The following is a 24,659-nucleotide window of genomic DNA, read 5'->3' on the forward strand; positions in this document are numbered from 1 at the left end:
TGCGCGCCGCGCTGCGGGCCGGGCGTCGAGGTGTTCTGGTCGCGGCGCGACAAGGACTTCGCGCTCGTCTGGATGGCCGTGTGGTCGGCGCTCTGCTTCTTCTCCACCGCCTTCACCGTGCTCACCTTCCTGCTGGAGCCTCACCGGTTCCAGTACCCCGAGCGGCCCATCATCTTCCTGTCCATGTGCTACAACGTCTACTCGCTGGCCTTCCTCATCCGCGCCGTGGCCGGCGCCCAGAGCGTGGCCTGCGACCAGGAGGCAGGCGCGCTGTACGTGATCCAGGAGGGCCTGGAGAACACGGGCTGCACGCTCGTCTTCCTGTTGCTCTACTACTTCGGCATGGCCAGCTCGCTGTGGTGGGTGGTCCTGACCCTCACCTGGTTCCTGGCGGCCGGCAAGAAATGGGGCCACGAGGCCATCGAGGCCCATGGCAGCTACTTCCACCTTGCGGCCTGGGGGCTGCCCGCCCTCAAGACCATCGTCATCCTGACCCTGCGCAAGGTGGCCGGGGACGAGCTGACCGGGCTGTGCTACGTGGCCAGCATGGACGCGGCGGCGCTCACGGGCTTCGTGCTGGTGCCTCTCTCCTGCTACCTGGTGCTCGGCACCAGCTTCCTCCTGACGGGCTTCGTGGCCCTCTTCCACATCCGCAAGATCATGAAGACGGGGGGCACCAACACCGAGAAGCTGGAGAAGCTCATGGTCAAGATCGGCGTCTTCTCCATCCTCTACACGGTGCCCGCCACCTGCGTCATCGTGTGCTACGTCTACGAGCGCCTCAACATGGACTTCTGGCGCCTGCGCGCCACGGAGCAGCAGTGCAGGGCGGCGGCCGTGCCCGGAGGCCGCAGGGACTGCTCGCTGCAAGGGGGCTCAGTGCCCACCGTGGCGGTCTTTATGCTCAAGATCCTCATGTCGCTCGTGGTGGGCATCACCAGTGGCGTGTGGGTGTGGAGCTCCAAGACTTTCCAGAGCTGGCAGAGCCTGTGCCACCGCAAGATGGCTGCCGGCCGCGCGCGGGCCAAGGCCTGCCGGACACCCGGGGGCTACGGCCGGGGCCCCCACTGCCACTACAAGGCCCCCACTGTGGTCTTGCACATGACTAAGACGGACCCCTCTCTGGAAAACCCCACGCACCTCTAGGGACAGGCCTGGGGCGGCAGCGGCGGCGGCCCCCCTATCAGCCCTCCCCCTCCCGAAGGGACAGCTGGCTAGCAGCTGCCCAGCTGTCAAGGTCAGGCAAGTGGGCGCCAAGGACCGGAGCACCAGGGCAGCGGGGGCGCCTTCAACCCCTCGCTTGTCAGGGTCCACGGGGGCTCGCGGCCCTCACCCCCACGGAGCCCTGCAAGGTGCTGGGAGGGGCTGGGGACAGGGAGGGTGGCGGGGACACGAGCCAGCAGGGCGTTTATTTAATGATGTAATTTATTGTTGAGTTTCTCTGGAAGCTGGGACTGGAATAAACCCCCAAGTGGTACGACCGAGTCCTCTCGGGCAGCGGAAGGGGCAAGGTGGAGGGCGGCGGGGATCCGGAGGCGTGGCCCGGTGAGCAGAGCTGGGTTGAGACTGGGCTCCCCTGGGAGCGGGGGTCCAGGGGATGGAGGTTCCCACTCACACACACACCCCTTTCTGGCTCTCACCAATCGGGAGGCAGCCCCCTGCCCCCAGCTGTGTGGTGCAGTGGGGGCGTGGGTGGATGAGTGCGCTCCTGATAGGTCAGAGTGTTGGTCTGAGGCCTGAACCTTGTGCCCCACGGAGTGGCCGGGATGCCAGGGGACCCCCAACTCTGCCCCCAGGACGTTTAACTGTTTGTTGGAGGAGGGGGTGGGCGAGATACGTGTTTCCTCTTTCCAGACAGACTTACTTGCCTGATTGGCATATTAAGTGAGGGTGTCCTGGGCTCCGGGGTGTCTGCGGTACCTGCTCCGGCTGCCCCCTACAGGCGCGTCGGTGGCGGTGCAATCCCGTGCTGGGGGGCTGAGGCTGGAGGCTCCGATCAATTGGCCTCTACAATCACTGTTGTGTCCCCCCACCCCATCCTCAGAGCCGCTGTCAGGGCACCAGCTCATGTCTCTGGGGCAGATGGGGGAGCAGTGGAGATGGGTCTGGCACGTGGGTATCTCGGCACAGACACAAAGTAGGAGTTAGGATTCCAGCACATGCCCAAAGGAAGGGGACCAGTGGAGCAAGGCGTGAAGTGGCAACATGGGTGTTCAGGTGCCCAGGGTCGGGAAGGTGCCATGTCTCTTGAGTGTGTGCAGGAACACCCAGGGCCGCTGAGACCTGCCCTGTTCCTTGTTAGGTGTCCCAAGGCCCCCCACCAGCTTAGCGTCAGCCCCCTGGGATCCACCTTGGTCCCAGTGCTGCCAGCCCCCGTGAGGGCCTTGATTTCTGTCCCTGGGTGCCAGCACTCATTGTCATGGCCAGGAAGCTCCAAGAGCCCAGCCCCCTCCCTGCCAACCTCACTGTAGAAGGAAATGAAGGCCTTACTGATGGGAAGGAAGGGGGTACTGTGCCCTAGACCTGATAGGAGTGGGGCTGAGCCAGAATCCCCTGCCTGTCCCCCACTGCCAGTCCCAGAACAGGTGGGATCACATTCCCTCCATCTGGATGGGGGGAGGGGGGCGGTAATGACACAGGGCCGGCTGGTGATCCCTGCACCCATCGTAGCCATTTCTCCCATCCTTGCTCATGAGCAGTGACTCCATGGGGTCCTCATACCCTGCGTCCCGAGGGAGAGGGTGCAGGCCGACTTCCCGGAATGAGCAGTGGGCACAGTGGCCGCAGGAGCTGGGCTGCAGGCCACAGTGATGGGAGGATGAAGGGACAAGGGCCTGTGGCTGGACCAGGAGGTGGGTGGACAGTGTATGGGCAGAGGTTGGTAGGAAGGAGCTCTGTGGTTCCGGTTCACGCTCCTGGGCCAGTGCACCGGGGTGCTGGACAAGCCGGTGGGAGATCCCCAGGGGGATCTGCCTCCAAAGACATTCTGGGAAAGTCTGGAGGAGTCCAGAAAAGTCTTGAAAGTGGGCATGGCTGCCCTGTTGTTATAAGGCCCTTCCCCAGGCTCCTCCTGGCGGGCCCTCTCATCCTGGGAAGGCACAGGGCTGGAGAGGGCTCGGCAGGCCCAAGGCTGCACAGCCAGTGCCCTCAAACTGGCTTTTAAACCTCTCTGGACCTCCCTGTAGGAGCCCTGTGGCGTGGTGCTAACTGAAATGTCAGCAACCCGAGACCACCTGCAGCCGCTCTGCAGGGTGATGGGGCTTCCTTCCTGCCCCTGAGCCAGAAGGGGAGAAAAATATGGTTTCTACGCCAATAAAGATTTCCTGTCCCACGGGGACAGTTCTACCCTGTCCTGTAGGGTCGCTGTGTCAGAATCAACTCAGTAACAGTGAGTTTTTGTTTTGTTTTATATTTGAACCTCACTTCTATCTAAATTCGGGGGGGGGGTGTGTTAAATCACCATTTGAAGCATCTCATTGAAAGGGGAGGGAACATTTTGAAGGCTTCAGTGGGGATCCTTCAGGGATTTAATTTGGGGGAAATGGGTGACATTGACAAAACTTGTATTTCCCCCGCAGAGCTAGGACTTGAACCTGAGTCCTAACCACTGGGTTAAAGGATTCCTGTCCTCTCCTAGTTTCATTCCAAATGTTGTCTCCTCCAGGTTTTTATAACCTAGGGAGGATCTAGCTAAAGAAATGGCAAAGTGTGGGGTGGGGGTGGGGGCTGCTGAGGGTGTACCGGAGTAGACAAAAGCCCCCCTCCACAACGGAATCTTGTCCTTATAAAGGAAAATTCAAAAGCCATATAGAAAAAAAAAAGGGGGTGGGGGAGCTAAAAACACTCAGAAACCAACACCTGCTGGCAGGTACATTGCCGGACACTTTGGTGCTCCCATGTCTGGGTCTGCTAAGTGCAGCATGTACGCACGTACACACACACATGCACATAGTACACACACGCACACACCGCCTGTGTATGTTAAGGGCCTTGAGTTAACAGAACTCAGCCTTGACCTCATAAACTCAAACCAGACAGCAATCCTATATAGGGCGTTCAACGTTATACATTGTTACCAGAGCAGACAGCTTCATGTTTCTCCCTCTCCCAAGGGGGGCAGATGCTGGCTTTGAACTGCCAACCTTATCATTAGTAGCCCAATGTCAACTCACCAGGAACCCCTTCTAGTCAGTTTCCACGGACACAATTCAAGTTTACAGACGTCAGCAGGGCCAATGGTGGGCAAAGGCAGAGTTGGGGGTGTGTGTAGGGGGGGAGTAGGTTTGATAATCAGTAGCTACTAGTCCCGACAGGAGGAAATCATGGACAGGATTAGGATATAGTCCCTAGGCAAGGTCACAGGGCCCAACAAGCACCCTCCTGTGAGCCTAAGGGCCCACCCCACCTCAGGAACAGGACTTGACCTAAGTGGGCCAGGAAATGGTAGCGGGCTCCCTCCCACCATGCCTATCTCGTCAAATGCCAGTTTGAAACTGGACAAGCAATTCGTGCTGGCTGTCATGCCCGAGCTAAACAGATGCACAGAATCTTCTCCCAAGCACTGTACTCAGAGGCTGGCAATCTGCGGTGGCCAGCAAACCAAAAATGCGCATCACCATGGAATCGATTTTGACACCTAGCAACCTTATAGGGCAGGGTAGAGCTGCCCGTGAATTCTGAGACTGTCAACTCTTTACAGTAGAAAGCCTCATCTTTCTCCTGTGGAGCGGCTGTTGGATTCGAACTGCTGACCTTGCCATTAGCAGCTCCACAGGTATGTAATCCTCTATAACCACCGGGCTCCTGGATGAAGGCCCAATTACACTACCTTGCAGCTTATCTCCAGCTGACACGGTTTAATAAAGGGGCTCAAATTCACTGCCATTCTTAAGTCAACTCCAAGTCATAGCCAAGTGGTAGAGCTCCAGTTGGTTTCCCAGAGTAGAAAGCTCATCTTTCTCTGGAGAAGACTGGGGTCAAATTGCTAAGCAGCTCAGTGCATAGCCCACCACACTACCAAGGAATACTCAGTGTAGAGGGGCATGGAAATGATGGGGACAGGGTATCTGTGTGTTAAGGACAAGGCTGCGCAGCCCCCGGATTGAGATGTTTTCTCTCCAGGGTCCAGGTAATAGATAGGTGTCACCCCACCTAAGGGAACCTCCAGGCTTTGAGCCAACTGAGACAGTGGTTAATTCACTTCCTCCTTCCCCTGGTCAAGTTCAGGCAAAAGTTGGTTACAGTAGTTGCTCAGGATGAATTCTTATAGGCCTCGACAACTGGACTTTGGTCCACACGGGCCTGGGTGGGACCCGGGCTCATCAAGGCCAAGAAGTGAGTCAGGGGCAGAGCCTCCACCATGGTCTTGCTTACAGCTGACCTGCTGCTGCTGCTCCCCGGTCCTGGGATCACAGCAGAGGCTCCTGGAGGCAGCACCCGCTGTTTAAGAAAAGCACCCAGCACAGAACATGAAGGCATGTATGAGACAAGGCTGACCCTGTGGTGGCAGAGTTGCAGCCAAGCACATGGAAATTCATGCTTCTGGCTGTTCCGTTCTGTTTTCAATGTTTCTTGAAATAACTTTAGTAAATGTCAGGCGTTTCCCCCAAACCAACCACCTGAAGGCTAACATAAACCCCTACTGAAGACTTCAAACACCCCACCCCACCCCCCAATGCTTAGAAGTTCCAGATGGATTTTGTCCGGGGGTTTAGACAGACGCAAAGTCAGGCTTCTGCCACGTTGGAAAGGCCGCCCGTGGCGGAAGAAGCTGAGCTCCAGTTAAATGCTGGGGGTGGAGGTGAAGGGGTGTCCTCAGTCCGCAGGCCAGGCCTTTGCAGGCTGCACTCCCCACTCCCAACCACCACCCCCTCCCACCAGCACAAAGAAAGATTTGCCAGAATGATGTTCTTTATAAACACAAGTACATGATGTTTATTTGAAATTCCAATTTATTACAAGTTCACCCTTTAAATGGGACCCCTTCCTCCTTAAAGACGATAAATCAACATCTGGATGTAACTGAAGCAGGAGAGCAGTCTCACAGTGGGCGCGCATGGAGTCCAAGCAGGAGCGGCTGGCGTGGGGAGGCTGGCCCTGCCCTGTCAGTACGAACTCAGAGCCCAGCCTGTGGGGAAGGGTCTGCCCCGTGCCCATGGCAGCCCTGGGGGAGGAGGGCGGACACAGCGACTGACAAGGTCCGTGCAAATGGGTTCCAGAGGCTCTCATTTCCCAGCTCTCGGCAGTGCCGTCCCTCGGCACTTCTCTGGCTTTCAAGTAAATAGTTACACAAGAGCTTCGGCACTCAGATAATCAAAACTTCGTTGATAGAAAAGAAAATTAAACCCTGTTTTGTATTTTTTATCAAAATCGGACATAAAAGGGAAAGACTACAAAGTGTTGCCTAAATGTCATCCCCAGGGCCAGCCCTCCTGTGGGCGGGGTCCAGGCAGGACCTCACCCCCACTCCCAGGTGCGCAGGGGGTTCCAGAGACTGTGGAAGGGGCGGAGCCAACCACTGTGGCAGGGATGGGTGGCGCCCCCTTCCCTACCTTGATGAGCCTCCAGCCCCATTTCCTGGCAGGTCCAAGGCTGGGCGGGGGAGCAGGGGACAGTAAAGCAAACACATCATCATAGAAATTGTACTGTACATGTGCCAAAGCAAGGTGACAGGAACTTTACAAGATGTTCTTTATACAAGAGCACTGCGGAAACAAGCCACTTTTAATAACTAGAAAAGTCCATTTAAAAAATTAAACATTTCGCGCCTTCCTGCTTTTCATCTGTTCCCCCAAGAGCTTGCCTGGCACGTGGGTGGGCTGAGCTCCAACACCCGCCGGCCAGATCCCCCAAGTCCAGCTTCTGTGCATGATTCTAAGCAGGACGCCAGTCTCTCCGTGAAGTGCCTTCGTTTGTTTGTTTTTTTCTTTTTTTCTTTTCTGGAGGGGGTGGGGTGAGGAGGGGTGGAGAGGAGTTGTTACAAAGGAAGTGGGGGTTTGGGGAGGGTTATGAATGGCTCCAGGAAACAACCCTTCACTCTGCCAAGCTCAGCTCAAAAACTCGGAAGGTTTCAGGATGCTGGTGAAGAGTTCTGATTGGCACACTCACGGCTACGTCACCTGAGGGAAGGGGAGACAGAGGACAGGCTTAAGGCCAGGAATGGACACAAACATCACTGACTATACCACCACCAGTTCCCCAGGGGCCTGTGACACCCCACAGTCCCTTCCCTGGAAGCCAGGGACCTGTCCCTCTTCTGGCAGCCTAGTGGGAGGGACCTGTTCCTTAGGGAGAAGAAAGGAGAAGCAACTGGGTTCCCACAGAAAGTGTGACCCAGACATCTTTCCTGAAAACACAGGAGCAGGGCGAAGGGCCTATTTTGCCCATCAGCTTACTGTGCAGAGACCAGCAGCCTAATAGGAGACGCCACAGAGACCTCTGCTTGAAGGCGGACCCCTCAGCGATGTCTCCCTCACCCTCAGCTCCCTTACCAGGCCCTGCCTCTCTACTTCCTCTGTCTTCGTCCCCTGGACTGACCAACAGGCTCTGGCTCACTGTCCCCTTCGTCGTCAGGGAGCCGGTCAGGAAACTTCTTGCGTTTCCGGCGTACATACGCGTGGCCTGGAAGGTGTTTATGTAGCAGGGCCACCAGACACTGTTCCGTCTTTGCCATGCAACTGAGAACGGGGCTGCCGCGACAGTTGTACAGCTCCGCGTTGGCAAACACTTGCTTCACATCGGTGAGGAACTCCTGCACGGAGCGGTAGCTCCCACAGGAGCACTTGTTCTGCATGGTCTGAAGGTCCATGGGGTGGGTGACCACATCGTAGTAGTCCTCGGCCTCATCGCGGGTCACAGGCTCCCTACGGAGAAGAAAGTGCTGGACTAAGAGCTGCCCTCTCCCAGGCAGAGAAAGGGGTCAGGGAGCCTGGGCGATGGCCCTCCCCCCTCCCTGGTGACAGCTGGGAGCTCACCTGAAAGGCCAGCTGAAGCGGTACTTCACCAGCTTGTGGAGGATCTCTTCACACTTCTGCAGCTCCAGGCTCTGCCTGCGGGAGCTCCGCTTGGTTTGAAGTATCTGGCACCAAAGACAGATGACATATTGTTACAAATAGGGGAGGGAGGGGACAGGGCAGAGGGCATGTCAGCTGTGAGAGAAGAAAGCGAAGGAGCAGGGCAAACAGCAAGTTCAATCATCGTCTGGGTCGGGAATTCCAGTCGGAGCCCCCTCAGCACAGGAAGCAGCAGCCCCATCAGCCCATGGGCCCCATCCTCCCTGGGGAATGCTGGCCACAGCAGCACAGGGCAGACGGCAGCTGGCGCATGAGTGGCAGTAGTTGACTAGAAAGGGCCCCTGGTCTTGAGAGCAGAGGACCCAGGGATGGGGCTACTCAAGGACAGTACCCAGACCACCTGCAGCCACTTCTGGGGGGTGGGGGTGGTTCTGAGACTGAGCTCGTCCACTACAGGCCTGTGGAACCACGGCCTCAGCCGCCCTGGAGAAGGGGGCGGGTCTCTCCCAGGAAGCCCCAGACAACTGGGGCTGAAGGGAGTCAGCAGACGTCTCCATGGGAGACTCCTTTATACCCTCATCTCCCTAACGACTTGCTCTATGGCATCATCAGCCCCAACCTGATCTGTGGAAACAAGCACGCTTTTAGGAGCCTCTTTTTGGCCTTTAAGCTGCAAGGGAAATCTCAGGCAAAGGCATGGGATTCCGGCTGAGGGGGTGGGGGTGCCTGAGTCCCTCCCCGAACAACTGTCAGCAGGAGACCCAACAGCAGGCGAAGCGCCAGCATTGCTGACATTCCCACCGCATCCACCCAGCCCCTTTGAGCCCACTGGAGACACAGGGGACTATTTTAGAAGCCTGACAAGCTGCGGCTGCCTGCTCGCTAAAGGAGATGGGATTTGCAGGCTAGCAGGGGATGCCTGACATAGCTGTTCTTGGAGGGCCTGGGTCTCTGTCTGCTCACAGACCTACCCTTATCAGCCTCCAAAGGGGGTGAGGAGTGGGGGAAGCTCCCACCTGTTGCCTAATGGCTTCCTCGTGCAGGGCGAGGGATGGGATGGGGGTGAGAAACCAAAAAGCAGGAAGCCGAGAGCTCAGTCTTACTAGTTCATCCACCTCGGCGGCGTCATCGACAGGAGGTGCCTTCAGCCGAGACCTCCGAGCAGGATGCGGCTTCTTCCCAGGCCGCCGGCCAGGCCGTGCTACCAGAGGGGTGACACTCTGCTTGCCCCGAATGGTCCTCCGAGGTCTCACTGAATGAAAAATGGGATTCAGAGTAGAACAGCTGAGGAGGCCGGGAGCATGTTCGTGGGTGAGTGGGGAGCAGGGGCCATCCGACAAGGTGACTTCTTGTGGTCAGTTCTGGATGACATTCCTCCTGTCTGCCTCAAAGGGCATGGGAGCTACATGCCACCCCTTCCAGAAGCAGCAGCAAGAAAGGGGGACTGGCTATCTTCTTCAACTCCCAAGGGTCTGTAACAGGCATTCAGAAACCCATTGCCTTTAGGGGACCCTCCAGCTATGCCCAGAAACGAGGGCCCTGCAGGAGTCGCTGCACACGGAGACAGAAGAGGCTGGGGACACAGGGTGTCATCATGTCCTCACTCCCAAAGGAGCCTACACGGACCCAGGCTTTCCACAGAAAGGCTCACACTTCCATGAGGCCTCCTGTCTCTCTCGCTGGACCCCATGGGGGGTTGGAGGAGTCTTGCTTTCTTGTCGGTCTAGTCAATGGTTTAGGGTGCTTCTAGAGCAGCCCTGCCCAGACCCCCTAAGAGGATGTATGGCCGCTGCCTCGGCTCTGAGTGCCTGAGCTCACACCAGATGCTGATGGCAGGTATGTCAACACTGCTCAGCACGAGCTCTCAAAGAATTCTGACTTCTCCACTGACAGCTGCCTGGACTTTGTCTCGCTAACTCTGGAAAGGGGGAGGCCAGACTGGCCAGAGATCAGGGCATGGAGGGGCCACAGGTCTAGACTCAATCGCTCATGTTTCACCAACCAGGCACACCGTTCTGCTATTTCAGGGTCCCTCACTCAAGACTAGTGAGAGAGAAAGAGATGCCAATGCCAAGAATGGAACTTGGGCTGCCCTTGAGGGTCTGCCCCATGGAGCCATCTCCTTGGTGAACTAAAAAAGGGTTCTGAAGTCCCAAACACCTCCGAGACACTTCTGGCTGGAGGGGCCTTGGAAACCTGGAGAGGAAAAACACACTGGAAAGAGCAACAGAGAGTGAGAAGTGAAAGGAGTCAGGGTGTTGGTCTACTCGGCATCTGACGTCAAATGGGATCCAGACCATGAATGTGGCTGGTGGGTAAGGGCTTCCTACTGACTGCCTGTCCACTTGTCCTGGGACACGTGAGGACTCATGAACAAACACAAGGGAGGCCTCACAGAAACGGAGGAAATTACGCCGGGATTGGTGGTCTCTTTTCTCCTTACCTACAAAGAAGGCGGTTTTGTAAAGAGTGAGGCTGTTTAAAAAAAAGAAAGATGATGGGACTTTAAGTTTACCCACCAAGATGTATGAGTCCACGAAGTGAGCCTACATGACAAGGTCTCCCTTTTGTCCTACTGGCATCCAGTAAGACAGAGTCTGAACCTACCTAAAGAGATAATGCCTACTCCATGGGGAAAAGGAGACCTGGTGGCATGATCACCTAAGTGTCAGTAGTTCAAACCCACCAGCGGCTCCAAGAGAGAAAAATGAGGCTATTTCCTCCTGTAAAGATCCACAGCGTTGCGAACCCTATACAGGGGTCATTATGAGCCCACATAGACAGGCTAGCACTGAGTTTGTTTTGGGTTCAAATCATAGGAAAACCAGCCTTCTCGTTTCAAACCAGCCCATCGTCATGGTGAGCCCAGGGAGAGGCCATCAGTGTCTGAAGAGAAGATGTCCCTGAGAGCTCTGCCAAGAGTACAGCTGCCCACTCTTGACCGGCAATTCCCTGCCCCTCGGGGCCTAAAACGGCAGCCCCGCTGCTGTGGTTCTTCTGTGGCCCAAACACCGCCAGATCTCAGACCCGGTGGGTCTGCCACCGCTTGATGCTTGGGGACCAAGCCAACTTCCTACTTAGGAGGGTAGTTAAGTGGCATCTCATAAAACCACTTTGAAGACATGACAGCTGACCTACAGCCACAACATGCCGGGGACTGGGAAGACAGGAAAATGGCAACACTGATTCATCTGGTGCCAACCTAGCTGCCCGGCTGTCAGCCTCGAAGTCTGTAGGGGTAACTATGAAGGCAAATGGAATACTTACATCGCAACCCTGCCACCTCATAATCTTCCTCCTCCTCCTCCTCTTCCTCCTCCTCTTCTTCCTCTGAGTCGCTCTCCTCATCTTCACTGTCCTCAGTGGCAGACTCTTCAGTGTAATTCCTGTGACAAGGAAAAAGCACATAAGCCAATGGTTCTAGCCAAAAGTGGCCCCGGAGATGGCCGAAGTTCTTTCTACAAGGTTCTGGGCAACTTTTCTATCTTCACAGACTACATACATCTGATAATTAGCAGGGGGGTGGGTTGGGGTCTGAATTCAGGCCAGGACACAAGAAATAAAATTAAAATCTAAGCTTCAACAGCCCAGCTCTCTTCACAAGACCCAGATCACGCAAATAAGACAGCAATGGCAACAGATATCACGACCTGTGATTCAAACTCAACCTCTGGGCCCTGAAACAATTCAAAACACTAATCCTTTTGTCTCAGTAAAAAGCCAGATAATGTAACACTTCAGGTATTAAAAGGTGTCCCCAACTCCGGGGTGGACAAAGGATAAACAGAGCCCAGACAGGTGTTAACTCCACCTTAATGGCCCCCTTCCAAGAGCTGAAACAGCTTGCAGATGATTGTACCATCAAAGCCATGGTAATCCCAGCTCAGAACAGCTGGTCCAAAGCCCCGCCACAGCAAAGCAGCGTGCCTCATGTCAGTGTGGCTGGAACGGAGAAATGCCCTAGTAAAACTGTTGGGGAGGGAAGGGGTCAGGATCAAACAGCTCAGCCCTTGAAAAGAAAGCCCAAGTCAGATAGCCTATTTGTGTTGCCCTCTCACCGCCTCACAGGTCAGCATGCAGAATGGGGCACACAGGAGGTGGCTCCTCTCTACAAGACCCCAAGACCCAATACTTACTAGGCATGGTGGGGAAGGTTGCAGGGACTAGCAAGGTAACAACCAGTATGAAAAAAGAAAATGCTCTGAAATCGACTGTGGTGGTGATCAAACAACTCTTGTATGATATATAAACTATATGCCAACAAAACTATTAAAAGGGGGAAGGGAGGGCACCTACATTTGGCCTTTCTGGAGTTAAGGTGTGTTTTAAATAAAGAGTCCTGTCTTTTTTTTTTTTTTTTAAGTCACTTTTTCTTTTTTTCTTTTAAGTTTTAATTTTATTTTATTGGGAGCTCTTACGTCTCTTTTCACAATCCATACACATATTCATTTTGTCAAATATATCTGTACATATGTTGCCATCATCTTTTTCAAGACATTTTCTTTCTACTTCAGCCCCTGGGATCAGCTCATTTTTCCTTCAGCCCCCACCCACCCTGCCCTCCCCTCCCCCATGCCCCCTTGACAATTTATACATTCTTCCCTTTTTTTTCTTCATGTCTTACACTGACTGCTGCCTCATTTCACCCCTTTTCTGTTTTCTGTCCCCCAGGGATTGGGGCCATACGTTGATCACTGTGATCACTTACACTTTACTCCACCCAACCCTTTACCCTCCTAGTATCGCTGCTCCCCTTATTGGTCCTGAGGGGTTTATCTGTTCTGGATTCCATGTGTTGCGAGCTCTTATCTGTACCAGTACACATATTCTGGTCTAGCCAGATTTGTAAAACAGAACTGAGGTCATGGTGGGGGGGGGGGAAGCATTAAAGAACAAGAGGACGGTTGTGTATTTCATCAGCGCTACACTGCAACCTGACTGGTCTTCTCTTCCTTGTGGCCGTTCTGACAGGGGGTGTCCAGCTGATTACTGATGGGCTTTGGGTCTCCACTCCGCGCCCCTCCTCATTTCCATTGATATGCTTTTTGTTTGTTTTGTTTTGGGTCTTTGATGCCTGATACCTGATCCCATCGACACCTCATGATCACACAGGCTGACATGCTTCTTCCATGTGGGCTTTGCTTCTGAGTTAGATGGCCACTTGTGTATCTTCAAGCTTTGAAGATCCCATACGCTATATCTTTTGATAGCCAGGCACCATCAGCTTTCTTCACCACATTCGCTTATGCACCCATTTGTCTTCAGCGATCGTGTCAGGGAGGTTGAACATCACAAAGTGACATATTAGTAGAACAAATTGTTCTTGTGTTTAGGGAGTACTTGAGTGGAGGCCCAATGTCCATCTGCTACCGTTAATACTTCATAAATAATTATATGTAATCTAAAAATTGAAGACGAGGAGGGCATAGGATGCGCTTGGGGGGGCTTGATCAAGGGCAATGTAGCTGAGAGGAATTACCAAAACTCGAATGAAGGCCAAACATGATAGCGGGAAGGGAGGAAGGTAAAAGGAAATAGAGGAAAGAACTGGGAGGCATAGGACATTTACAGAAGTCCAAACACAGGCATGTACATATATAATACATTTATATACAATGACAGGAGAATAGAGATATGGACATATATTTATTTATCGAGTCCTTTCATTTCTCAAGCCACTCACCACCTCGCTGGGTAGGCAGTCGTGGACAAACCCATCCTAAAAGCAGGGTGCAGCCACACTGCTGAGAAATCACCAGCTCAGGTAGAAACAGGGGAACAACTCATTCTGAGAATGTTTCAAAAAGGGAGTGACGTTTCAGCTGGGCTGTGGAGTCCTAAGAGACAAATTCCCCCATAGGTGCAAGGGTTCGGGGGCACTGGACACTACTGAGAGGTCTCAAGCTCACTGGAACCCAGAGGAGGAACAATTCATTCTAAACACGCTACCAGAAAAGTAGTGAAATGTCAGTGGTGCATGGGCAGCTACGCGTTCGGTAGTAAGGATTTGACCCCTCCGTCAGAAATACCTGGGTAATACTGCTGGGGTAGGGGGTGGAGTGGGGGGTGTTATCAAACATCAAGCCAGGGTGCCTACGTGCTGCCCTCCCTTGCACCACCTCACAGCCACATGGAGAGTGGGGCATTTCCTTGGCAAATTTAGCAGGGAGAGGATGCAAAACCACCACAAACAACAAAATAGTGGCCAGTGTGGAAACAAAAGGCAAAATAACTTCTGGAAAGACACAATATGTAAGTGGCAGCAGACCCAGCCAAGGCAACATTTAGCCCAAATTAAATTAGCCACAGCGCTCTGAGCTCCTACGGTGACCCTTGCAATGATCAGACTCTCTGGCCAAAAGATGGTCTCAGAGCCCCTTACACTTGCCCTGTCGGAATAACTGACGCTCACTGATAAGAGTGACTTACTCAGTGTTAAGAGGAAAAGGTCTCACCTGCCCCGGGAGTTGCGCCTGGCGGTAGCAGGCTGGCAGGCTGGGCACTGCCACTCGCCATCTGGAACTTCATAGAGGGCCGGCCGAAGACAGAACAGGTGGAAGGCTTTATTGCACTCGTCACACAGGATCAGTTTGTCATCCTCACCTGCACAGAGGTAAATACACACGGCCCCGTCAGAAGTGTGACTCCAGCAATGAGTTGTAAGAGAGAGCGGCTCCCCTTCAATCAGGCTCAAGAAAGCAAACAGTACAACAGCCCAGCACACACCCGCCCTGGCAAAACCCCAAGAACCCTTCTGAAAGGACAGGTAGCACAAACTGAGCTTGAATGGCAGGCACCGGGGGATCAGCTGTCCTGACTCGAAACCCCCTAGATCTGCTCTGCCAAGGCGGTTCAAGACCATTAGGAGATTCATTGGGAGGTTACAAAATCCAAAGGACAGAAGGACATGCTGCTTACGCTCCTCACCTGCCAAGAGCTGCACCCCCTATGAGGAGTACAGTGCTGCCCTTCCTCCTCCCCCCTCCTCAGCACCTCCAATGTTTCTCCAGCTGTCAAGAGACCTCTCACCGACCAGACAGGGTCGCTCTTCCACTTCCCCCTTCCTCCAAGAGGGGCTTTTACAGTAGCTGAATGTTTCTTCATAGGATTTCCATTCTTGGTAATGTAACCACTGCCTAATTCTCAATGAACAGTGAGCACTGAGCAGTCAGTCCCTGGGGAGTTGGCAGCAATAGCGCCATCCTCCCCCATAGACTCAGGACAACCTGGCTCTATGTGCTGGTGGGAAGACAGGACCTCCAACCAAGTCTTCCCCACCGAGCACGAGGACACACTCCTGTCAGCCAGTCCTGTCTTACTTCACAGATGCCTACAGATCAAGCTCTGAGATCAGATGCACTAAGTCTGTTTCTGTTGAAAAGGAAAGCTTGTGGCCTGTCAGAAGGATTGCCCAGGCTGCCCCATACAGGCTTCTGGGAGCAGGAAGAGCCCGCTCCTCCACATGTGCATGGGAGCAACTCCAGCGCCCCCTTACCTTTCTTTCGGCAAACTTTGCACCGAGCATTTTCTGCTGACATATCCCACTTGATACAGGCATCAAGCATGCCAAGTAGAACATGCATTCTAGAAAAGGTCTGAGCTTCTCGGATTGCTGCCTTCCATTTTTCTAGTGCAGATGCAACCTAGACAGAGAACAGATTGGGCAAGCATTACAACAATGACCTTGAAGACATGAAATGGGGATTCTTCTAAAACTAGATGTGGATGAGGCAGATCCCTTAGCACAGCTCCCCCCCAGAGCCCCTAAAATCTAACTCCTTTATTGTTACAGAAGACAGCAAGGCTCTGAATGGAGGGGCACACGTCAAGGGACTTGGACAGAGCTGGGAGTGGGAGGTGTCTCTTCTAATAAAATTCACTTAAAGATTCAGGCTGTTTAGAGCAAGAGTAATGCAACAAGGCCACATGGCTGAGAAAGCTCTGCTTCCTGCACGTCACTGCCACCCCAGAGCAGACCCAGGAGTCCTGAGCAGTACCTACGAGCCACTTTATGACTCAGTCAGGTACAGGCCTTTGACACAAAGCACTACTCTTGACTATGCTATAGCACTCAATTTTTTTAAAACACGGGGAGTTAATACATATAACGTTTAATCACATCAAACAGTATCGTAAAATTACTACCAATCAGGCTCCAAGCATTTTTTTCCTTCCCTGCCTCCTACACATTGGCTCCCTTATACTCGTGAGCATCCCACCCCTACCAAATTCTAATGAAAATGGAAACTTGAAAGTTCTGCTGGATGCACCATTTTCTTCCATCAGAAAATTTCAAAGGTAAATGCCACCCTTTCCACTAAAAAAGACACTCTAAGGCACTTTGTTCCACAGAAGTGACATTGGGGGTTAACTGATTTGTCTGACTGTCAGTCAGAAGGACACTGTTTGGTGTTTTCAAAGCATTTCTGATCTACGGACCAGGCACCCAGCGTGGCTGAAGGGGAACATGAAGACAGACAGGTGAAGCACAAGCATCACATAGCCACTGTGAGCACACGGACGCAGGCTGCCCAGCTGGCTCCTCACACTAACCATGGCCTGAGCGGCCACCTTCACACCCTGGCTCCTCCTGCCAACAGATGTACCACCAGCAGCACCACTGCCCTGCCCTAGGCAGCCTACGGTGACCAAGCAGAGGTCTCTACGAAAAACAGACCTGCTCACCATGTACTCTTCTGTAGGGCGGCCAGTCAGCAGCTGAACGCTTAACCTCCAGCTGTCAGGACATAGCCTTCCTCTGAGAGAACACCAGTATCCTGGAAGCACGGACTTCCAGCTAGAGTGACCAAGGGGCAGAGCGAGCTCTGGTAGTCCAGATGCTGGGTTCCAAGCCTAATCCTAGTGAGAGGAGATAAGCCTCTCTGGCAGGCAGCGCCATCTATAGATGTTCTATTTTAAGAGTAACCAAATCTTTCCAGTGGAAAATAAACTGAAGAATTTTAGGTTCACAGTGCTTAGAGAATTTATTGAGAATACTTCAAAAATAGTAGCTACAAATGGGCTTTGTTGTCCTCTAGTGGACAATCAGAGGTACTGAATACAAGTATTCAAGAAAATCACCTACACACAAAACTTTTTTTTTTTTAATCAATTTATTGGGGCTCATAAAATTCATCACAATACATAGATCAATTGTGTAGAGCACATCTATTCATTTGTTGCCTTCATCATTCCCAAAATTCACTTGCCTCTTGGGTTCCCGGAATCAGCTCATTTTCCTTTTCCCCCCCTCCCACACAAAACTTTTTACTCTTATTAATTGCACAAATTAAGCACTAAGTATTGCATCTGGCCAGATGGATTTTTTTAATAGAAGAGATTCTATAAATAAGCTAAGTACTTAACCCCCTGGAGATATAACTTATATATTATAAAGTTCCTCTTGGGAAAAGAAAAAACAAATCATAGCAACCATAGAGTTTCTAAGACTAAATCTTTATGGGGCTGAATGCCCCTTCAGCCATTCCCTACTTTGGCAGTTAGGATTAGTGCTTCGATAAACATTCGATATCATCATCTGACACAGAAAGACAGCTCAGAGCCATTCAAAGTTTGCCCTAATCTAGGACTCCAGGTCCCCAATTCAACACTCTTCAATCCCAACACCCTGGATAACAGCCAGCCTCCCGCTAGACCAGCGATTCTTAACCTGTGGTCTCAACACCTTTGGGGGTCGGACGACCCTTTCACAGGGGTCACACAATTCATAACAGTAGCAAAATGACAGTTATGAAATAGCAACGAAAATAATTTTATGGTTGGGGGTCACCACAACATGAGGAACTATATTAAAGGGTCGCAGCATTAGGAAGGTTGAGAACCACTGCACTAGACCCAGAGTCACCCACTTAGATCAAACCAGTTGAGACTTGACCCAGCCTCTACTTTTAAGGGCCAAAACTCCAGATTTGGACAAAAATATACCTGGTCTCCCCATTGCACAAAACACCAAGCTACCCAGGGAATATGAGAGAAACCCCCCCCCACACACACACTCTCTCTCTCTCATAGTTAGATCAGTACTAATGAAACCACACCCACAGCTGCAGAATGAGTTTGGGGCCCTCAGCAAGGGGCGATGCAGTGACACTGCCCTGCACTGCTGCTGGGACGCTCACCAGCAGTCCCAGTGGAACCCTAGAATCCTCTAGCGCAGTGGTTCTCTACCTGTGGGCCTCGACTCCTTCAGGGGTCGAACCACCTGTTCACAGATGGTCTTAGGAACTGAGACACCATCTCCAGGCGGGTCCACCTCCATGCAGATACGCCCACTTCTGAGTACCTGGCGTGAAGAATGTTACCCATGCTATACCATGCTTAAAGATAAAATTTCATTGATTTGTAACTAGAAATAAATATTCACAATATAGAATGACATCTTGTTTTTGTGATGAATCACGATGCTTGAATGATGTTCAATTTGTAACAATGAAAATATATCCTGCATAGCAGATATTTACATGACGATCCATTACAGTTATAAAGTAGCAACGAAAATAATTTTATGGTTGGGGGTCACCACAACATGAGGAACTGTATAAAAGGGTTACGGCATTAGGAAGGTTGAGAACCACTGCTCTAGCACAACATGTAAATAAATAAAGTCAGCCCCTTGTTCCCAAGTCCATACACCAGGACAGGAGAGCCAGTAGTCCGTGCACTCCTTAGCTTAAGGGAAAGGCGATACTGTTATCTTGGCCGGGCTGTCCCGGGCTTTCAGATTACATTCCTGCCCAAAAGAAAGTTTAAAATGGAAAAAGAGATCATCGGGTTGTCAGGACAAATGCAACCAAAGTAAACCAGAATCAAACAAAACCCAGGATTTGGCCAATTTCTACAGCACCTTCCCCATTCAGTGCAAAGGAAATAAGCTTTCACTATTTAGAGTCATCAACTACTACAAAAGAGGGATTTGCGATAATCTACTTTTACAAATAAGGAAACTGAAGCCCAGATTAGAATTGGCGTAAAATCATACAATCACCGGTTGAAAGACGCTGGGCTCTTGCCAAGTGGAAACCTTCAAAACAAAGCAAAGTGGAAATTTTCAGACGATGGCAAGGCTGACCTTTGATGGGAGCTTGTAAAGCATAAGGCCATTTTAATGTAGGACACTGTGGAACAACTTAGTAGGCAATCTAATTGATTTTCCAAGAAACTTTTTCCATGCGTCCCATGAATGCCTGGGCCCCAAGGTTAAGCCTGCAAAGTATTCGCATTTTCCTTCCCAAACAGTGCAAGAATCAAGCCTCACCTGGAAGGCTATAAAGAGGTCTCGTCATTGTGAAGCGGAGGGTTCAGAAAGAACTTCATGAGGATTCTACAGCTACTGGTTCTCACTGAGAAGGAAAAGAAACAGCCAAGGACAGCTGTGACTGTGAGAGAGGATGTCAAGGAGGAGGCTCCTCTGTACTGTACTGAAATGAAAGCAAAACCTCAGGAGGCCCAACAAGGTGGGAAATCACATCTACTGAGAACAGACAGCAAGAGGACAGTGAACCAACTAATGCCCAAGAAGACTATCTAGGTGCTGCGCAACCAGGAAGAACACAGAATGTAATAGCCCTGATAGCCAAGCTAAACAGGTAACACATGAGAAGACAACCACCAGCCAGGAAGCGTCGGGACATAACAGAGATGCAAAAATCCAAAACTAAATACCAGCAAAACAGAACCTACAGCATAACAGCATACACATGTCCACGTGGCATCTTCCACGCATGCATAAGAGTATATACGTACTCTCGATTCAAAAACAAACAAAAACCTACAAAATGCATAAAAAACAAAACAAAAGAAAAACCAATCAACACAATATACTTCATCAATACAACGACAGAATCATCTCTATAAGATGCAAAATAAAGCATTTGGTAAAGCTCAACATTCCTTCTTAATGAAAAACCTCAAGACAGGAATAGAAGTTCTTCCACAGAATTCAGGGTATTCATAAGGAACGTCAACAATCACAATAGTTCCCCTTGAAACAAGACAAGTGGGAGGTATTGGGGAAGAGGGCGTGCCTCACTCTCACAGCTTCTACTTAGTATTACATTATAAGTCCTAGCCATAGTAATAACCCCCCCAAAAAAAGGGTATCTAGACTGGGAAAAAAGTAAATAATCTCTATTCATGGATGGCATGACCCTATATATGGGAAACACAAAAACATGAAATAAAAGTCACTAGAGCTTTTGCAAAGCATAAAGTCAACAGAAGTTCACTGGGCTTATACCAGCTGTAAGAAATCTGAAAGGGGAGTTATTAAGGAAATGATTCTATTTACAGCAGCATCTAAGAGAATAAAATACTTAGCAATAAATTTAATCAGGGACGTGAAAGCGTATTTATAAAGTGGAAATTGTTAAATGTTGCTGTGATTTTAGTAAATAGGAAGATGTTCCATGTTGATAGATTGTTGCGATGTCAATCCTACCTAAAGCAATCTATACTATCAACATCATCTCAAATCAAAATTCGAACAACCTTCTTGGACAGTCAGGAATCAGAGGAAGTGGATATAGGATGTGTGGATAAACTGTCTCCGTGAAGTCTGGATCATTATAAACATTCAGATAAAAGATTTGATAGAAGAATCCCAAACAAAAAGGGGGAAACGCAGTACAGTATTTCTTTTTTTAAATGTAGCAGGGTTTTTTTTAATTATTAAATAATCATTTTGTTAGGGGCTCATACAACTCATCACAATCTGCATATACGTCACTCGTGTCCAGCACATTAGTACATATGTTGACTTCATCATTCTCACAGCACCCGCTTTCCACCCGAGCTCTTGGTGTCAGCTCATTTTTCCCCGCCTCCCCCTTCCCCCCAACCCTTGATAATTTATAATTATTAGTATTTTATCATATCTTCAGCACAGTATTTCAAATGCTATAGGCTCCAGTCTTTGAGCTGGAGGAGTCCCTGAAATTATTGCCCTGAGGTAACACTTAAACCAAAAGTATTCCCCAAAGTCTTCTTAAAAGTGAGCAATACCCAGTGCTTTCAAGTCGAGGGCAACTCACAGCACTGCTCTATAGGGTTTCTGAGAAGGTTCATTTTCACGGGAGCAGACAACCGCAGAGTAGCTGGCGGTGCACACTGCAGACCATGAAGTCGCCAGTCCAGTGCTTCTCCTGCAGTGCCAGGCGGGCTGGAACTGCTGTTCAGCTTTAACTAAAGCATCTGCTCTGAGCATTGTGCTCCTTTGAGAACAATCTACAGGGAATCCAAGTCAACACAGCAACTGTGAAGATTACACAGGACCCTCAATGGGCAGTGAGGTGGTGGTGATGGAGAGGGTGAGGGCACAGCTAAAGAAAAAGGCACTGAAATGTGCCTGTAAATGTGAAAATAGCTGAAATTGGTGTTATGTTGTCCTGGGTATATTTCTCAGTAACAAAGTACAATTTAAAGAAGGAAAGAAGAAAAATCCCAACAGCACTTTCCGGAAAAAAAGGAGAAAAAAAAAATTCAATCTTCAATGTTATACACAAAATGGCAAGAGATGACTAAATTAGAAAAAAATCAATGTTGAAAAACCAGGACAAAGGAGGAGGGCTGACATGTGCTGATTTTTAAATCTATCATGCAGCTCCTAGTATAACAACCGACACACAAACCAATGGAATGAGAACTGTAAATCCAGAAATAAACCAGTAGAGCTATGGCCACCTGACTCTTGACACAGGTGCTAAGTGCATGCAGTGGGGGATTAAAGAGTCTCTTTAATGATGGTACTTGGGAAATTAGAAATAAATGCATGCCATACATCACACACACAAAGAAAGTGAAAATGTACTTAAACCAACTGTGAAAACTAGAACAATACAATGTTCATCCAAAAGACGTTGACAGTGCTATTGGGCCTCCCTTTTAACAATGAATTAACACTGGAGACACAGTGTAGGAATCCCGCCCAATCTGATCCCACCACACCAGGGTGAAGCACTAAGGGCATGCAACAGAGCAGCAAGGGGAGCAAAGTGAGAAAGTCCCCAGGGAATACCAAAAATAGATTTTGGGGCCAGGGCTTGGCATCCCAACAAACTCAACTGGAAAACACTCCTAAAGGCCAACAAACAGCCTTGAACTAACTACAAGCTTTTCTTTTTTGTTGTGTTGTTTTGGTTTTTGTCATTAGCTTGTTGTTGTTTAGTTTTCTTTTGTTGCTTGGTTTTGCTCTGTCTTGTTTTTGTGCATGTTTTATCTCTGCAGGTCTGTCTAAATAAGACAGGCTGGATGAACAATCTGGAGGAGAAAACAATGGGACAGACAGTTCCGCGGGGACATGGGAGAGGGGGAGGTGGGGGGAAAGGTAGTGGTGTTAACAAACCCAGGGACACGGGAACAAGTGATCCAAATGGGTGGTGAGGAGGGTGTAGGAGGCCTGGTAGGGTATGACCAAGGGTAATGTAACCAAGAGGAAGTATTGAAACCCTAATGAAGGCTGAACATGATAGTAGGACAAGAAGAAAGTAAAAGGAAATAAAGGAAAGAGCTAGGAGGTAAAGGGCATTTATAGAGGTCTAAATAAAGGCATGTACATATGTAAATATATTTATATATGAGGATGTGGAACTAGATCTATGTGCATATATGTATAAGTTTAATATTAAGGTAGCAGATGGACATTGGGCCTCCACTCAAGTACCCCCTCAATGCAAGAATACTTTGTTCTATTAAACTAGCATTCCATGATGCTCACCTTCCCAACACAATCACTGAAGACAAAGCAGGTGCATAAGCAAATGTGGTGAAAGCTGATGGTGCCTGACTATCAAAAGATAGTGTCTGGGATCTTAAAGGCTTGAAGGTAAACAAGTGGTCATCTAGCTGAGAAGCAACAAAGCCCACATGGAAGAAGCACACCATCCTGTGTAATCACGAGGTGCCGAAAGGATCAGTTACCAGTTATCAAAGAACAAAAAAATCTTATCACTGTGTGCTCGCCTCTGATATAATCACTGAAGACAAATGGGTGCATAAGCAAATGTGGCGAAGAAAGCTGATGATACCCAGAGAGTGGAGGGAGGTGGGGTGGAAAGGGGGAACCCATTACAAGGATCTACATATAACATCCTCCCTGGGGGACGGAAAACAGAAAGATGGGTAAAGGGAGAAGTTGGACAGGGCAAGATATGACAAAATAATAATTTATAAATTATCTAGGGTTTATGGGGGGGGGGTATGAGGAGATGATGCCAGGGGCTTAAGCGGAGAGCAAATGTTTTGAGGATGATGAGGGCAGTGAATGTACAAATGTGCTTTACACAATTGAAGTATGTATGGACTGTGATTGTGATAAGAGTTGTATGAGCCCCTATAAAAATGAATAAAAAAACAAAAAACAATGAATTACATACTAGAACAACAAAAGCACAAATAGCAAAATAATAAATAAATGGGACTTCATAAAAATACTTTTGTTCATCAAATGACTACAAAAAAGTAAAAAGACAAGTTACCATCTGGGAAAATATGTTCAGAAACAGATATCCAGCAAGAATTTAATAACCAAAAAATATATAAAACTTTAATAATTTACCAAAAAGACAAATAACTCTATCCTAATAAAAGACATTTCCCCAAAGAGCACATGCCAGGAGGCCCAGCATCACTTGCCATCAGAGGTAAACCACAATCACAACGAGAGTCCGTCTCACTTGGTAGAACTGCCTCTGTGAGTTTCTAAGACAGTAAGTAACTCAGGGGAGTGGAAAACCTTCTACCTTCAAAGAGCACCTGGTGGTTTCAAAACCCTGGCCTTGCAGCTAGCAGCCTACAGTATAACCACTCGGCCACCAGGGCTCCTTAGGACCATGCAAATAAGGACATGTCTGAGTCTGGAACCCTAATGAGGTAGCCATTTTGCTTTCCCACTAGGTTTGGGGAGCCTATAAAAGAGGTGAAAGGGGCCACTGCACCAACGACCAGAGATGGGCGTGGAGACCATCTTTTGGCCCAGAGTGCTGAACCTCCTAGACACGCAGGACAGAGAGCTTCCAACACTGGTCAACGAAAAGGCTCACACCAGAAGCAAGTGGCAGCACGGTAGGCAGAGTTTCGTCAGAGAAATGACGGCAGCAGAAGAGGAGATTGCACAGGGCACCGCGGGAAGAGCTGAGAGCGGTTCTTTGGACACCAAGCTTTCTGGTGGAGTAGGCTACCTCCCAGAGCTAAAGAAAGTGCTTTATTAACACTTGCCCAGGAGGGCCACACCCAGCCCCAGGTAGAGGCAGAGGTCAAGGCCACAGAATCAAGGCTGAGCATGCAGGGCCCAGGGGCCACAGCCCAAAGGAAGTTGACCTGACTGAAGAAGGAACAAGGCTGCAATTAAGATTGGTGTACAAAAAGAAAAAAGGGGAGGGGGTGAGAAGAACCGTGTTCAAAGATCTGTTTTTCGAGTCTCTGCTTTCAAGTCTCTTGTGCACACACCATAGAACAGAATTGTATGTGCACACACCATAGAACAGAATTAATGTGCACACACCACAGAACAGAATTAATGTGCACACACCACAGAACAGAATTAATGTGCACACACCACAGAACAGAATTAATGTGCACACACCATAGAACAGAATTAATGTGCACACACCATAGAACAGAATTGTATGTGCA

At 50.1% G+C, this 24,659-nt stretch overlaps 2 protein-coding genes across 2 annotated transcripts in view; one reads left to right on the plus strand and one right to left on the minus strand.

The window, feature by feature from the left end:
- Nucleotides 1-1,352, plus strand: FZD9 (frizzled class receptor 9; the record flags this gene model as incomplete). Its single annotated transcript, XM_004705990.2, has 1 exon — nt 1-1,352. A coding segment is annotated over one exon (1,146 nt), but the record flags the coding sequence as incomplete, so codon positions are not given.
- A 4,555-nt stretch (nt 1,353-5,907) lies between these two features.
- BAZ1B (bromodomain adjacent to zinc finger domain 1B) overlaps nt 5,908-24,659 on the minus strand; it is a 62,782-nt gene continuing 44,030 nt past the window's right edge. Inside the window, exons 14-20 of the mRNA XM_004705991.2 lie at nt 15,508-15,655; nt 14,468-14,615; nt 11,280-11,398; nt 9,116-9,264; nt 7,974-8,077; nt 7,537-7,862; nt 5,908-7,118 (exon numbers count right to left, since the gene is read on the minus strand). Coding sequence (XP_004706048.2) covers nt 7,033-7,118; nt 7,537-7,862; nt 7,974-8,077; nt 9,116-9,264; nt 11,280-11,398; nt 14,468-14,615; nt 15,508-15,655 — 1,080 coding nt within the window. The 3' untranslated portion in view covers nt 5,908-7,032. The remainder of the gene's footprint in view (nt 7,119-7,536; nt 7,863-7,973; nt 8,078-9,115; nt 9,265-11,279; nt 11,399-14,467; nt 14,616-15,507; nt 15,656-24,659) is intronic.

The sequence above is a fragment of the Echinops telfairi genome, unplaced genomic scaffold (assembly GCF_000313985.2).
Source record: "Echinops telfairi isolate 266 unplaced genomic scaffold, ASM31398v2 ScPeMD7_5;HRSCAF=22, whole genome shotgun sequence".
NCBI lineage: Eukaryota > Metazoa > Chordata > Mammalia > Afrosoricida > Tenrecidae > Echinops > Echinops telfairi.